Source organism: Procambarus clarkii, chromosome 83, assembly GCF_040958095.1.
Source record: "Procambarus clarkii isolate CNS0578487 chromosome 83, FALCON_Pclarkii_2.0, whole genome shotgun sequence".
In the NCBI taxonomy this organism is placed as follows: Eukaryota; Metazoa; Arthropoda; class Malacostraca; order Decapoda; family Cambaridae; genus Procambarus; species Procambarus clarkii.
Genome location: NC_091232.1, coordinates 14,025,172 through 14,041,722, shown reverse-complemented (window position 1 = coordinate 14,041,722; position 16,551 = coordinate 14,025,172). Strand labels below are relative to the sequence as shown.

The following is a 16,551-nucleotide window of genomic DNA, read 5'->3' as shown; positions in this document are numbered from 1 at the left end:
GAGTTTGTGCAAAATGTGACTCACTGCCGCTTTCAGGACTTGGCATATGTTGGGTATAAAAAGTCATAATATTAAACTGCGAATACGTGCATAGAGCCAGAATTTGGCTCCAAAATATGGCGAAGGCCTCGAAATTGGGATGTTTGGGATATTTTATAAACTGCAGGGAGGTTTGGGACAAATGTGATCAAATGTCGCTTTCAGCACTTGGCATATATTGGGTATAAAAAATTCGCAATTTCAAACTGCGAATACGTGCAGAGAGCCAGAATTTGGCTCCAAAATATGGCTCAGGCCTCGTAATTGGGATATTTGGGATATTTTGAAAACTGCAGGGAGGTTTGGGACAAATGTGATCAAATGTCGCTTTCAGTACTTGGCATATGTAGGGTATAAAAAGACGTATTTCGAACAGCGAATACGTGCAGAGAGCCAGAATTTGGCTCCAAAATATGGTTCAGGCCTCGAAATTGAGATATTTGGGATATTTTGAAAACTGCAGGGGAGTTTGTGCAAAATGTGACTCACTGCCGCTTTCAGTACTTGGCATATGTTGGGTATAAAAAGTCGTAATATCAAACTGCGAATACGTGCATAGAGCCAGAATTTGGCTCCAAAATATGGCTCAGGCCTCGAAATTGGAATGTTTGGGATATTTTGAAAACTGCAGGGGAGTTTGTTTAAAATGTGACTCACTGCCACTTTCAGTACTTGGCATATGTTGGGAATAAAAAGTCGTAATATCGAACTGCGAATACATGCAGAGAGCCAGAAATTGGCTCCAAAATATGGCTCAGGCCTCGAAATTGGGATATTTGGGAAATTTTGAAAACTACGGGGAGGTTTGGGACAAATTTGACCAAACGCCGCTTTCAGTACTTGGCATATGTTGGGTATAAAAAGACGTATTTCGAACAGCGAATACGTGCAGAGAGCCAGAATTTGGCTCCAAAATATGGTTCAGGCCCCGAAATTGGGATATTTGGGATATTTTGAAAACTGCAGGGATGTTTGGGACAAATGTGACCAAACGCCCCTTTCAGTACTTGGCATATGTTGGGTATAAAAAGATTTAATTTCAAACTGCGAATACGTGCAGAGAGCCAGAATTTGGCTCCAAAATATGGCTCAGGCCTCGAAATTGGGATATTTACGTTATTTTGAAAACTGGAGGGGAGTTTGGGCAAAATGTGACTCACTGCCGCTTTCAGTACTTGGCATATGTTGGGTATAAAAAAGTCGCAATTTCAAACTGCGAATACGTGCAGAGATCCAGAATTTGGCTCAAAAATATGGCTCAGGCCTCGAAATTGGGATATTTGGGATATTTTGAAAACTGCAGGGAGGTTTGGGACAAATGTGACCAAACGCCGCTTTCAGTACTTCGCATATGGTGGGTATAAACAAGTCGCAATTTCAAATTGCGAATACGTGCAGGGAGCCAGAATTTGGCTCCAAAATATGGCTCAGGCCTCGAAATTGGGATGTTTGGGATATTTTGAAAACTGCAGGGGAGTTTGTGCAAAATGTGACTCACTGCTGCGTCCAGTACTTGGCATATGTTGGGTATAAAAAGTCGTAATATCAAACTGCAAATACGTGCAGAGAGCCAGAATTTGGCTCCAAAATATGACTCAGGCCTTGTAATTGGGATATTTGGGCTATTTTGAAAACTGCAGGGATGTTTGGGACAAATGTGTCCAAACGCCGCTTTCAGTACTTGGAATATGTTGGGTATAAAAAGATGTAATTTCAAACTGCGAATACGTGCAGAGAGCCAGAATTTGGCTCCAAAATATGGATCAGGCCTCGAAATTGTGATATTTGCGTTATTTTGAAAACTGGAGGGGAGTTTGGGCAAAATGTGACTCACTGCCGCTTTCAGGACTTTGCATATGTTGGGTATAAAACGTGGTAATTTCAAACTGCGAAGACGTGCAGAGAGCCAGAATTTGGCTCCAAAATATGGCTCAGGCCTCGAAATTGGGACGTTTGGGATATTTTGAAAACTGCAGGGGAGTTTGTGCAAAATGTGACTCACTGCCGCTCTCAGTACTTAGCATATGTTGGGTATAAAAAGTCGTAATATCAAACTGCGAATACGTGCAAAGAGCCAGAATTTGGCTCCAAAAAATGGCTCAGGCCTCGAAATGGGGATATTTGGCATATTTTGAAAACTGCGGGGAGGTTTGGGACAAATGTGACCAAACGCCGCTTTCAGTACTTGGCATATGTTGGGTATAAAAAGACGTAATTTCGAACTGCGAATACGTGCAGAGAGCCAGAATTTGGCTCCAAAATATGGCTCAGGCCTCGATATTGGGATGTTTGGGATATTTTGAAAACTGCAGGAAGGTTTGGGACAAATGTGACCAAACGCCGATTTCAGTACTTCGTATATGTTGGGTATAAAAAAGTCGTAATTTCAAACTGCGAATACGTGCAGAGAGCCTGAATTTGGCTCCAAAATATGGCTCAGGCCTCGAAATTGGGATATTTGGGATATTTAAAAAACTGCAGGGGAATTTGTGCAAAATGTGACTCACTGCCGCTTTCAGGACTTGGCATATGTTGGGTATAAAAATTCTTAATATCAAACTGCGAATACGTGCATAGAGCCAGAATTTGGCTAAAAATTATGGCTCAGGCCTCGAAATTGGGATGTTTGGGATATTTTCAAAACTGCAGGGGAGTTTGTGCAAAATGTGACTCACTGCCGCTTTCAGGACTTGGCATATGTTGGGTATAAAAAGTGGTAATTTCAAACTGCGAATACGTGCAGAGAGCCAGAATTTGGCTCCAAAATATGACTCAGGCCTCGAAATTGGGAAGTTTGGGATATTTTGAAAACTGCAGTGATTTTTGGGACAAATATGACCAAACGCCGCTTTCAGTACTTGACATATGTTGGGTATAAAAAAGTCGCAATTTCAAACTGCGAATACGTGCAGAGAGCCAGAATTTGGCTCCAAAATATGGCTCAGGCCTCGAAATTGGGACGTTTGGGATATTTTGAAAACTGCAGGGGAGTTTGTGCAAAATATGACTCACTGCCGCTTTCAGAACTTGGCATATGTTGGGTATAAAAATTCGTAATATCAAACTGCGAATACGTTCAGAGAGCCAGAATTTGGCTCCAAATTATGGTTCAGGCCTCGAAATTGGGATGTTTGGGATACTTTGAAAACTGCAGGGAGGTTTGGGACAAATGTGACCAAACGCCGCTTTCAGTACATGGCATATGTTGGTATAAAAAAGTCGCAATTTCAAAATGCGAATACGTGCAGAGAGCCAGAATTTGACTCCAAAATATGGCTCAGGCCTCGAAATTGGGATATTTGGGATATTTCGAAAACTGCAGGGGAGTTTGTGCAAAATGTGGCTCACTGCCGCCTTCAGGACTTAGCATATGTTGGGTATAAAAATTCGTAATATCAAACTGCGAATACGTACATAGAGCAAGAATTTGGCTCCAAAATATGACTCAGGCCTCGAAATTGGGATATATGGGATATTTTGAAAACTGGAGGGGAGCTGTGCAAAATGTGACTTACTGCCGCTTTCAGTACTTGGCATATGTTGAGTATAAAATTCGTAATATCAATTTGCGAATACGTGCAGAGAGCCAGAATTTGGCTCCAAAATAAGGCTCAGGCCTCGATATTGGGATGTTTGGGATATTTTGAAAACTGCAGGAAGGTTTGGGACATATGTGACCAAACGCCGCTTTCAGTACTTTGCATATGTTGGGTATAAAAAAGTCGTATTTTCAAACTGCGAATACGTGCAGAGAGTCAGAATTTGGCTCCAAAATATGGCTCATGCCTCGATATTGGGATATTTCGAAAACTGCAGGGGAGTTTGTGCCAAATGTGACTCACTGCCGCTTTCAGAACTTGGCATATGTTGGGTATAAAAATTATTAATATCAAACTGCGAATACGTGCATAGAGCCAGAATTTGGCTCCAAATTATGGCTCAGGCCTCGAAATTGGGATGTTTGGGATATTTTGAAAACTGCAGGGAGGTTTGGGACAAATGTGACCAAACGCCACTTTTAGTACTTGGCATACTTTGGTATAAAAAAGTCGCCATTTCAAACTGCGAATACGTGCAGAGAGTCAGAATTTGGCTCCATAATATGGATCAGCCTCGAAATTGGGATATTTGGGATATTTTGAAAACTACAGGGGAGTTTGTGCAAAATGTGACTCACTGCCGCTTTCAGGACTTGGCATATGTTGGGTATAAAAAGTGGTAATTTCAAACTGCGAATACGTGCAGAGAGCCAGAATTTGGCTCCAAAATATGACTCAGGCCTCGAAATTGGGACGTTTGGGATATTTTGAAAACTGCAGGGGAGTTTGTGCAGAATGTGACTCACTGCCGCTTTCAGGACTTGGCATATGTTGGGTATAAAAATTCGTAATATCAAACTACGAATACGTTCAGAGAGCCAGAATTTGGCTCCAAATTATGGTTCAGGCATCGAAATTGGGATGTTTGGGATACTTTGAAAACTGCAGGGAGGTTTGGGACAATTGTGACCAAACGCCGCTTTCAGTACTTGACATATGTTGGGTATAAAAAAGTCACAATTTCAAACTGCGAATACGTGCAGAGAGCCAGAATTTCACTCCAAAATATAGCTCAGGCCTCGAAATTGGGACGTTTGGGATATTTTGAAAACTGCAGGGGAGTTTGTGCAAAATGTGACTCACTGCCGCTATCAGGAATTGGCAGATGTTGGGTATAAAAAGTCGTATTATCAAACTGCGAATACGTGCAGAGAGCCAGAATTTGGCTCCAAAATATGACTCAGGTCTCGAAATTGGGAAGTTTGGGATATTTTGAAAACTGCAGGGGAGTTTGGGACAAATGTGACCAAACGCCGCTTTTACTACTTGGCATATGTTGGGTATAAAAAAGTCACAATTTCAAACTGCGAATACGTGCATAGAGCCAGAATCTGGATCCAAAATATGGATCAGGCCTCGAAATTAGGATATTTGGGATATTTTGAAAACTGCAGGGGAGTTTGTGCAAAATGGGACTACCTGCCGCTTTCAGTACTTGGCATATGTTGGGTATAAAAAGTCCTAATTTCAAACTGCGAATACGTGCATAGAGCCAGAATTTGGCTCCAGAATATGGCTCAGGGCTCGAAATTGGGATGTTTGGAATATTTTGAAAACTGCAGGGAGGTTTGGGACAAATGTGACCAAATGCCGCTTTCAGTACTTGGCATATGTTAGGTATAAAAAAGTTGTAATTTCAAACTGCGAATACGTGCAGAGAGCCTGAATTTGGCTCCAAAGTATGGCTCAGGCCTCGAAATTGGGATATTTGGGATATTTTGAAAATTGCAGGGAGGTTTGGGACAAATTTGACCAAACGCCGCTTTCAGTACTTGGCATATGTTGGGTATAAAAAGTCGTAATTTCAAACGGCGAATACGTGCATAGAGCCAGAATTTGGCTCCAAAATATGGCTCAGGCCACGAAATTGGGATGTTTTGGATATTTTGAAAACTGCAGGGGAGTTTGTGCAAAATGTGACTCACTGCCGCTTTCAGGACATGGCATATGTTGGGTATAAAAAGTCGTAATATCAAACTGCGAATACGTGCAGAGAGCCACAATATGGCTCCAAAATATGGCTCAGGCTTCGAAATTGGGATATTTAGGATATTTTGAAAATTGCAGGGAGGTTTGCTACAAATTTGACCAAACGCCGCTTTCAGTACTTGGCATATGTTGGGTACAAAAAGTCGTAATTTCAAACTGCGAGTACGTGCATGGAGCCAGAATTTGCTCCAAAATATGGCTCAGGGCTCGAAATTGGGATGTTTAGGATATTTTGAAAACTGCAGGGAGGTTTGGGACATATGTGACCAAACGCCGCTTTCAGCATATGTTGGGTATAAAAAAGTCGCAATTTCAAACTGTGAATACGTGCAAGGAGTCAGAATTTGGCTCCATAATATGGGTCAGGCCTCGAAATTTGGATGTTTGGGATACTTTGAAAACTGCAGGGAGGTTTGGGACAAATGTGACTGCACGCCGCTTTCAGTACTTGGCATATGTTGTGTATAAAAAAGTCGCAATTTCAAACTGCGAATACGTGCAGAGAGCCAGAATTTGACTCAAAAATATGGCTCAGGCCTCGAAATTGGGATATTTCGAAAACTGCAGGGGAGTTTGTGCAAAATGTGACTCACTGCCGCTTTCAGGACTTGGCCTATGTTGGGTATAAAAAGTCGTAATATCAAACTGCGAATACGTACATAGAGCAAGAATTTGGCTCCAAAAAATGGCTCAGGCCTCGAAATTGGGATATATGGGATATTTTGAAAACTGGAGGGGAGTCTGTGCAAAATGTGACTTACTGCCGCTTTCAGTACTTGGCATTAGTTAGGTATAAAATTCGTAATATCAATTTGCGAATACGTGCAGAGAGCCAGAATTTGGCTACAAAATAAGGCTCAGGCCTCGATATTGGGATGTTTGGGATATTTTGAAAACTGCAGGAAGGTTTGGGACAAATGTGACCAAACGCCGCTTTCAGTACTTCGCGTATGTTGGGTATAAAAAAGTCGTAATTTCAAACTGCAAATACGTGCAGAGAGCCAGAATTTGGGTCCTAAATATGGCTCAGGCCTCGATATTGGGATATTTCGAAAACTGCAGAGGAGTTTGTTCAAAATGTGACTCACTGCCGCTTTCAGGACTTAGCATATGTTGGGTATAAAAAGTCGTAATTTCAAACTGCGAATACGTGCAGAGAGCCAGAATTTGGCTCCAAAATATGACTCAGGCCTCGAAATTGTGAAGTTTGGGATATTTTGAAAACTGCAGGGGAGTTTGGGACAAATATGACCAAACGCCGCTCTCAGTACTTGGAATATGTTGGGTATAAAAAGTCGTAATTTTAAACTGCGAATACGTGCAGAGAGCCAGAATTTGGCTCCAAAATATGGCTCAGGGCTCGAAATTGGGATGTTTGGGATATTTTGAAAACTGCAGGGAGGTTTGGGACAAATGTGACCAAACGCCGCTTTCAGTACTTGGCATATGTTGGGTATAAAAAAGTCACAATTTCAAACTGCGAATACGTGCAGAGAGCCAGAATTTGGCTCCAAAATATGGCTCAGGCCACGATATTGGGATGTTTGGGATATTTTGAAAGCTGCAGGGGGGATTGGGACAAATTTGAAAAACGCCGCTTTCAGTACTTGGCATATGTTGGGTATAAAAATTCGCAATTTCAAACTGCGAATACGTGAAGAGAACCAGAATTTGGCTCCAAAATTTGGTTCAGACCTAGAAATTGGGATATTTGGGATATTTTGAAAACTGCAGGGGAGTTTATGCAAAATATGACTCACTGCCGCTTTCAGGACTTGGCATATGTTGGGTATAAAAAGTCGTAATTTCCAACTGCGAATACGTGCAGAGAGCCAGAATTTGGCTGCAAAATATGGCTCAGTCTTCGAAATTGGGAAGTTTGGGATATTTTGAAAATTGCAAGGGAGTTTGTGCAAAATGTGACTCACTGTCGCTTTCAGTACTTGGCATATATTGGGTATAAAAAGTCGTAATATCAAACTGCGAATACGTGCAGAGAGCCAGAATTTAACTCCAAAATATGGCTCAGGCCTCGATATTGGGGTTTTTGGGATATTTTGAAAACTGCAGGGAGGTTTGGGACAAATGTGACCAAACGCCGCTTTCAGTACTTCGCATATTTTGGGTATAAAAAAGTTGTAATTTCAAACTGCGAATACGTGCAGAGAGCCTGAATTTGGCTCCAAAATATGGCTCTGGCCTCGAAATTGGGATGTTTGGAATATTTTGAAAACTGCAGGGGAGTTTGTGCAAAATGTGACTCACAGCCGCTTTCAGGACATGGCATATGTTGGGTATAAAAAGTCGTAATATCAAATTACGAATACGTGCAGAGAGCCAGAATTTGGCTCCAAAATATGGCTCAGGCTTCGAAATTGGGATATTTAGGATATTTTGAAAATTGCAAAGAGGTTTGGGACAAATTTGACCAAACGCCGCTTTCAGTACTTGGCATATGTTGGGTATAAAAAGTCGTAATTTCAAACGGCGAATACGTGCATAGAGCCAGAATTTGGCTCAAAAATATGGCTAAGGCCTCGAAATTGGGATGTTTGTGATATTTTGAAAACTACAGGGGAGTTTGTGCAAAATGTGACTCACTGCCGTTTTCAGTACTTGGCATATGTTGGGTATAAAAAGTCGTAATATCAAACTGCGAATACGTGCAGAGAGCCAGAATTTTACTCCAAAATATGGCTCAGGCCTCCAAATTGGGATGTTTGGGATATTTTGAAAACTGCAGGGGAGTTTGTGCAAAATGTGACTCACTGCCGTTTTCAGTTCTTGGCATATGTTCCGTATAAAAAGTCGGAATATCAATTTGCGAATACGTACAGAGAGCCAAAATCTGGCTCCAAAATATGGCTCAGGCTTCGAAATTGGGATATTTGGGATATTTCGAAAACTGCAGGGGAGGTTGTGCGAAATGTGACAATCTACCGCTTTCAGTATTTGGCATATGTTGGGTATAAAAAGTCATAATTTTAAAGTGCGAATATGCGCAGAGAGCCTGAATTTGGCTCCAAAATATTGCTCAGGCCTCGAAATTGGGATGTTTGGGATATTTTGAAAATTGTGAGGGGGGATTGGGACAAATGTGACCAAAGGCCGCTTTCAGTACTTGGCATATGTTGGGTATAAAAAGTCGTAATTTCAAACTGCGAATACGTGCAGAGAGCCTGAATTTGGCTCTAAAATATGGCTCAGGCTTCGAAATTGGGATGTTTTGGATATTTCGAAAACTGCAGGGGAGTTTGTTTAAAGTGTGACTCACTGCCGCTTTCAGGACTTGGCATATGTTGGGTATAAAAAGTCGTAATTTCAAACTGCGAATACGTGCAAAGAGCCAGAATTTGGCTGCAAAATATGGCTCAGGCCTCGAAATTAGGATATTTGGGATATTTTGAAAACTGCAGGGGAGTTTGTGCAAAATGGCACTACCTGCCGCTTTCAGTACTTGGCATATGTTAGGTATAAAAAAGTTGTAATTTCAAACTGCGAATACGTGCAGAGAGCCTGAATTTGGCTCCAAAGTATGGCTCAGGCCTCGAAATTGGGATATTTGGGATATTTTGAAAATTGCAGGGAGGTTTGGGACAAATTTGACCAAACGCCGCTTTCAGTACTTGGCATATGTTGGGTATTAAAAGTCGTAATTTCAAACGGCGAATACATGCATAGAGCCAGAATTTGGCCCCAAAATATGGCTCAGGCCACGAAATTGGGATGTTTTGGATATTTTGAAAACTGCAGGGGAGTTTGTGCAAAATGTGACTCACTGCCGCTTTCAGGACATGGCATATGTTAGGTATAAAAAAGTTGTAATTTCAAACTGCGAATACGTGCAGAGAGCCACAATATGGCTCCAAAATATGGCTCAGGCTTCGAAATTGGGATATTTAGGATATTTTGAAAATTGCAGGGAGGTTTGCTACAAATTTGACCACACGCCGCTTTCAGTACTTGGCATATGTTGGGTATAAAAAGTCGTAATTTCAAACTGCGAATACGTGCATGGAGCCAGAATTTGCTCCAAAATATGGCTCAGGTATCGAAATTGGGATGTTTAGGATATTTTGAAAACTGCAGGGGGGTTTGGGACAAATGTGACCAAATGCCGCTTTCAGTACTTTGCATATGTTAGGTATAAAAAATTTGTAATTTTAAACTGCGAATACGTGCAGAGAGCCTGAATTTGGCTCCAAAATATGGCTCGGGGCTCGAAATTGGGATATTTGGGATATTTTGAAAATTGCAGGGAGGTTTGGGACAAATTTCACCAAACGCTGCTTTCAGTACTTGGCATATGTTGGGTATAAAAAGTCGTAATTTCAAACTGCGAATACGTGCAAAGAGCCAGAATTTGACTCCAAAATATGGCTCAGGCCTCGAAATTGGGATATTTGGGATATTTCGAAAACTGTAGGGAAGTTTGTGCAAAATGTGACTCACTGCCGCTTTCAGTACTTGGCATATGTTGGGTATAAAAAGACGTAATTTCAAACTGCGAATACGTGCAGAGAGCCTGAATTTGGCTCCAAAATATGGTTCAGGCCTCGAAATTGGGATGTTTGGGATATTTTGAAAACTGCGTGGGGGGATTGGGACAAATGTGACCAAACGCCGCTTTCAGTACATGGCATATGGTGGGTATAAAAAATCGCAATTTCAAACTGCGAATACGTGCAGAGAGCCAGAATTTGGCTCTAAAATATGGCTCAGGCCTCGAAATTGGGATATTTGGGATATTTCGAAAACTGCAGGGGAGTTTGTTCAAAGTGTGACTCACTGCTGCTTTTAGGACTTATCATATGTTGGGAATAAAAAGTCGTAATTTCAATCTGCGAATACGTGCATAGAGCGAGAATTTGGCTCCAAAATATGGCTCAGACCTCGAAATTGGGATGTTTGGGATATTTTGAAAACTGCAGGGGGGTTTGGGACAAATATGACCAAACGCTGCTTTCAGTACTTTGCATATTATCCGTAAAAAAAGACGTAATTTCAAACTGCGAATACGTGCAGAGAGCCAGAATTTGGCTCCAAAATATGGCTCAGGCCCCGATATTGGGATGTTTGGGATATTTTGAAAACTGCAGGGAGGTTTTGGACAAATGTAGCCAAACGCCTCTTTCAGTACTTCGCATATATTGGGTATAAAAAATAGTAATATCAAACTGTGAATACATGCAGAGAGCCAGAATTTGGCTCCAAAATATGACTCACGCCTTGAAATTGGGATATTTGGGATATTTTGAAAACTGCAGGGAGGTTTGGGACAAATGTGACCAAACGCCGCTTTCTGTACTTGGCATATGTTCCGTATAAAAAGTCGTAATTTCAAACTACGAATACATGCAGAGCCTGAATTTGGCTCCAAAATATGGCTCAGGCCTTGAAATTGGGATGTTTGGGATATTTTGAAAACTACAGGGGAGTTTGTGCAAAATGTGACTCACTGCCGCTTTCAGTACTTGGCATATGTTGGGTATAAAAAGTCGTAATTTCAAACTGCGAATACGTGCAGAGAGCCTGAATTTGGCTCCAAAATATGGCTCAGGCCTCGAAATTGGGATGTTTGATATATTTTGAAAACTGCAGGGGGGATTTTAACAAATGTGTCCAAACGCCTCTTTCAGTTCTTGGCATATGTTGGGTATAAAAACCGCAATTTCAAACTGTGAATTCGTGCAGTGAGCCAGAATTGGGCTGCAAAATATGGCTCAGGCCTCGAAATTGGGATATTTGGGATATTTTGAAAACTGCAGGGGAGTTTGTGCAAAATGTGACACACTGCCGCTTTCAGGACTTGCCATATGTTGGGTATAAAAAGTCGTAATTTTTAAACAGCGAATACGTGCAGAGAGCCAGTATTTGGCTCCAAAATATGGCTCAGGCCTCGAAATTGGAATGTTTGGGATATTTTGAAAACTGCAGGGGAGTTTGGGACAAATATGACCAAACGCCGCTTTCAGTACTTGGCATATGTTGGGTATAAAAAAGTCGCAATTTCAAACTGCGAATACGTGCAGAGCCAGAATTTGGCTCCAAAATATGGCTCAGGCCTCGAAATTGGGATCTTCGGAAAATTTTGAAAATTGCAGCGGGGATTGGGACAAACGTGACCAAACTCCGCTTTCAGTACTTGGCATATGTTGGGTATAAAAAAGTCGTAATTTCAAACGGCGAATACGTGCAAAAGAGCCAAAATTTGGCTCCAAAATATGGCTCAGGCCTCGAAATTGGAATATTTTGAAAACTGCAGGGGAGTTTGTGCAAAATGTGACTCATTGCCGCTTTCAGTACTTGGCATATGTTGGGTATAATAAATCGTAATTTCAAACTGCGAATACGTGCAGAGAGCCAGAATTTGGCTCCAAAATATGGCTCAGGCCTCGAAATTGGGATATTTCGAAAACTGCAGGGGAGTTTGTGCAAAATGTGACTCACTGCTGCTTTCAGGACTTGGCATTTGTTGGGTATAAAAATTCGTAATATCAAACTGCAAATACGTGCATAGAGCCAGAATTTGGCTCCAAAATATGCTCAGGCCTCGAAATTGGGATGTTTGGGATATTTTGAAAACTGAAGGGAGGTTTGGGACAAATGTGACCAAACGGCGCTTTCAGTACTTGGCATATGTTGGGTATAAAAAGTTGTAATTTCAAACAGCGAATACGTGCATAGAGCCAGAATTTGGTTCAGGCCACGAAATTAGGATGTTTGGGATATTTTGAAAACTGCAGGGGGGTTTGGGACAAATGTGACCAAATGCCGCTTTCAGTACTTTGCATATGTTAGGTATAAAAAAGTTGTAATTTTAAACTGCGAATACGTGCAGAGAGGCTGAATTTGGCTCCAAAATATGGCTCAGGCCTCGAAATTGGGATATTTGGGATATTTTAAAAATTGCAGGGAGGTTTGGGACAAATTTGACCAAACGCCGCTTTCAGTACTTGGCATATGTTGGGTATAAAAAGTCGTAATTTCACACTGAAAATACGTGCAGAGAGCCAAAATTTCGCTCCAAAATATGGCTCAGGCTTCGAAATTTGGATATTTGGGATTTTTTAAAAATTGCACGGAGGGCTAGGTCAAATTTGACCAAACGCTGCTTTCAGTACTTGGCATATGTTGGGTATAAAAAGTCGTAATTTCAAACTGCGAATACGTGCTGAGAGCAAGAATTTGGCTCCAAAATATGGTTCAGGCCTCGAAATTGGGATGTTTGGGATATTTTGAAAACTGCGTGCGGGGATTGGGATAAATGTGACTAAACGCCGCTTTCAGTACTTGGCATATGGTGGGTATAAAAAATCGCAATTTCAAACTGCGAATACATGCAGAGAGCCAGAATTTGGCTCTAAATTATGGCTCAGGCCTCGAAATTGGGATATTTGGGATATTTCGAAAACTGCAGGGGAGTTTGTTCAGAGTGTGACTCACTGCCGCTTTCAGGACTTATCATATGTTGGGAATAAAAAGTCGTAATTTCAATCTGCGAATACATGCATAGAGCGAGAATTTGGCTCCAAAATATGGCTCAGACCTCGAAATTGGGATGTTTGGGATATTTTGAAAACTGCAGGGGGGTTTGGGACAAATATGACCAAACGCCGCTTTCAGTACTTGGCATATGTTGGGTATAAAAAGTCGTAATTTCAAACTGCGAATACGTGCATAGAGCCAGAATTTGGTTCAGGCCTCGAAATTAGGATGTTTGGGATATTTTGAAAACTGAAGGGGGTTTGGGACATATATGACCAAACGCTGCTTTCAATACTTGGCATATGTTCCGTATAAAAAGTCGTAATTTCAAACTGCGAATACGTGCAGAGAGCCCAAATTTGGTTCCAAAATATGGCTCAGGCCTCGAAATTGGGATGTTTGGGATATTTTGAAAACTGCAGGGGAGTTTGTGCAAAATGTGACTCACTGCCACTTTCAGGACTTGGCATATGAAGGGTATAAAAAGTCGTAATTTCAAACTGCGAATACGTGCAGAGAGCCTGAATTTGGCTTCAAAATATGGCTCAGGCCTCGATATTGAGATGTTTGGGATATTTTGAAAACTGCAGGGGTGATTGGGATAAATGTGTCCAAAAGCCGCTTTCAGGACTTGGCATATGTTGGGTATAAAAAGTCGTAATATCAAACTGCGAATACGTGCATAGAGCCAGAATTTGGCTCCAAAATATGGCGTCCATTAGGGAGGCTCCGGCCTCCCCCGATGCTGTGAGCCCCTGGGTAGCTGCAGTGAGCACACACTGGCCCAAAAAAGCCAGCTGAATTCAAAGATGAGCTCCAGGCGAGGTGTAGAAAGAAAGTCCAGCTAGGAGCGTTCAATCTGCGCGCCAAGATGGCCGACGTTTCGGGCGGGAATCTCTTCCACAACGAAATCTTTTATTGTAGAGCTGTTGACAACATACTTTTATCTCAACTTAAGTTTTCGCCACGCATAATTTTTTCTCATTTGGAAAATACATTATCATCTTCACTATAAATGACTACTATAGCGTGTCATTTCTGCTCACACTCATCTCTAAATAAAATGATTACAAATATTTCCCAAGACAAACTGCCTCATCCAGCCCGCCTCTTCCCTCATTCCAAATCCACAAACCCACCAACAATCCTCCAACTTCATGGGAAGGTCAAGCTTCCCATGACCTTGGAGTCATTGGATATGGGTTTGTGGATGACCTGACCTAGCAGTTTATGCCTTTGGGGAGATCTCCCCCCCCCCTGGCATATGCATTAATGATATATAATGCATATGCCAGCCAGTCCAAGTCTAATCTTAAGATTATTCTCCTATCTCTCAATTTATTCTTTACCTACTCTTCACAGCAAGTCTTTGTCACCCACATTGAACAATATTCTAAGTCTTCACTACCCCAAAACTTGCCTCGCCACCCAGCTTTTACCTTACCATACATCTTTACTACCCATCATTTGGTTTGTATTAAACATTCAAGGTTAAATGTTCGCCCTTGATCACCTAGCAGCAATTGAGGATACAGATGTAAGCTGATTGGAGAGTCGCGTTCTGAGTGTAAACTAGTAGAACGTAAGTCAAGAAACTGCAGATGGCCTATTGTTCTGCACGTGGCACCTCCTATTTATATCCACCCACACTCATTCATATACGTCTAACCTAAGCTTCAACTAATCAAAGATTCCTATGCCTATTATGATCCAGTAATATGGATCCAGTGATCCAGTAGTATGATCCACAATCGATTTGAGAATGGTCCAGGATGGACCGAAACGTCGTTGTCCCTTCACCTTCCAGTGTGTGGTCTGGTCAACATACTTCAGCCACATTATTGTGACTTCTCGTCTGCACATGATCCAATTTGTTCCACAAATCCACAACCCAGTTACCAAACCAGTATTTACCCAGGTATTTCCTAAGTCTGAACTTATCTTCATTTAAAGCCTTATCGATAGCTTCCTTGTTATGCCCATTCATCCACTTGTACACTTCAATCATGTCACGTTAAGGTTTTTCCAACATCTCTTCATACGGAAGCTTTCTAATTTGCGGGATTAACTTTGTCATCCTAACTGACGTGTTCTAGTGAATTATGTCCATTCTTTAGCATGGCGATCAAAACTGAACTGCATAATCTAAATGGGACCTAAAAACAATACGTTAATAAACCCAGCCGACTTATTGCTAACTCTTCTTTTAATAAATCTATGGGGAAGAAAAGCTCTCAGCCTGCTAACAAGAGTGTACAAATCCACAAGGGCCGGGACAAGGATTCAAACCTGCATCCGAGAGCATCCCAGCCGCTGCCGTATTCGACTGAGCTACGACATGGTCAAAAGGAGTTGAAACCGAAGTTCTACTGAACTTACTGGATCCTGCAGCCTCTCCGAGGCACAAACCAGTGTAAGTGTAACAAGAATGTGAAGTTGACTACGTCCATCTAGTTCCACCCGCTCCTCCCCAGAACTAGTTGGTAAATAAGCACTTTACCTTGACTCCTCTGATCCAACACTTGTCCACACGTGCCACACTCCTGAAAAAATATTTTTTACATATATTAAGGACAAGTATAAGTAATTATTAAAATAAGGTACCAAACCGGGAAGGCTATGTAGCACCAAGGTAAGTATAAAGTTTATTTCAAATACAATCGAGTAGGAAAATACAATTATGAATTTCAAGAACACTGGAACCAATCACTGGAAAAGGTGTAATTTCAATATAGATTAATTACAGATTGTATCAACAATAGCGAGTAGGCAAGACTGATAAGACTGCAATAGCCTAACGGAGTACATTTTTGTCTTGGACTCATGAGGCTATGGTTAAGCATCAATGTTCTTTTAAAGTTACATAGAAACACATTACCTTATTACGGTCTTCCACTAAAACAAACCTTTAGCTAACCTTAGATAAACGTACTGTGTATTATTAATTTATTTAGCTGTCTATTGGCCTAAATTATATAAATAACATGTTTAAAACCTCTCAAGTACAGTATATGGTCTCTGAGCACTAAACCAACGTTAGAAGCCTAGTGATTTCATTGTCAAAAATGACCATTTACAGGTGAAACCATTTTATATCGCAGAGTAAACAAGATGCAAACAATTAACATCTTCCATCTATTAGATAAACAATTATCTAGTCGTCCCTTCACTTTCTAGTGTGTGGTTTGGTCAACATATTTCAGCCCCCGTTATTGTGACTCCTCGTCTGCAATTATCTTCCCCATTTATCTGCACAATTGCTATCCTGATATGACCACTCCATCGCCCTAGTCGTTAACACTAAACAATTTAGGGCGACTTGTTGCTAAACATTATATGCCACCTTTAGCTTAGCTACAAGACACGTTGAACATATTATCAAACTACCTTTAATGTCATAATGCAACAGTTTGCGCGCTCAAAATACAGATAGACA

At 41.3% G+C, this 16,551-nt stretch overlaps 1 protein-coding gene across 1 annotated transcript in view; it reads right to left on the bottom strand.

The window, feature by feature from the left end:
* LOC138358398 (uncharacterized) overlaps positions 1-16,551 on the bottom strand; it is a 163,328-nt gene that overhangs the window by 130,932 nt on the left and 15,845 nt on the right. Inside the window, exon 3 of the mRNA XM_069316239.1 lies at positions 15,616-15,658. Coding sequence (XP_069172340.1) covers positions 15,616-15,658 — 43 coding nt within the window. The remainder of the gene's footprint in view (positions 1-15,615; positions 15,659-16,551) is intronic.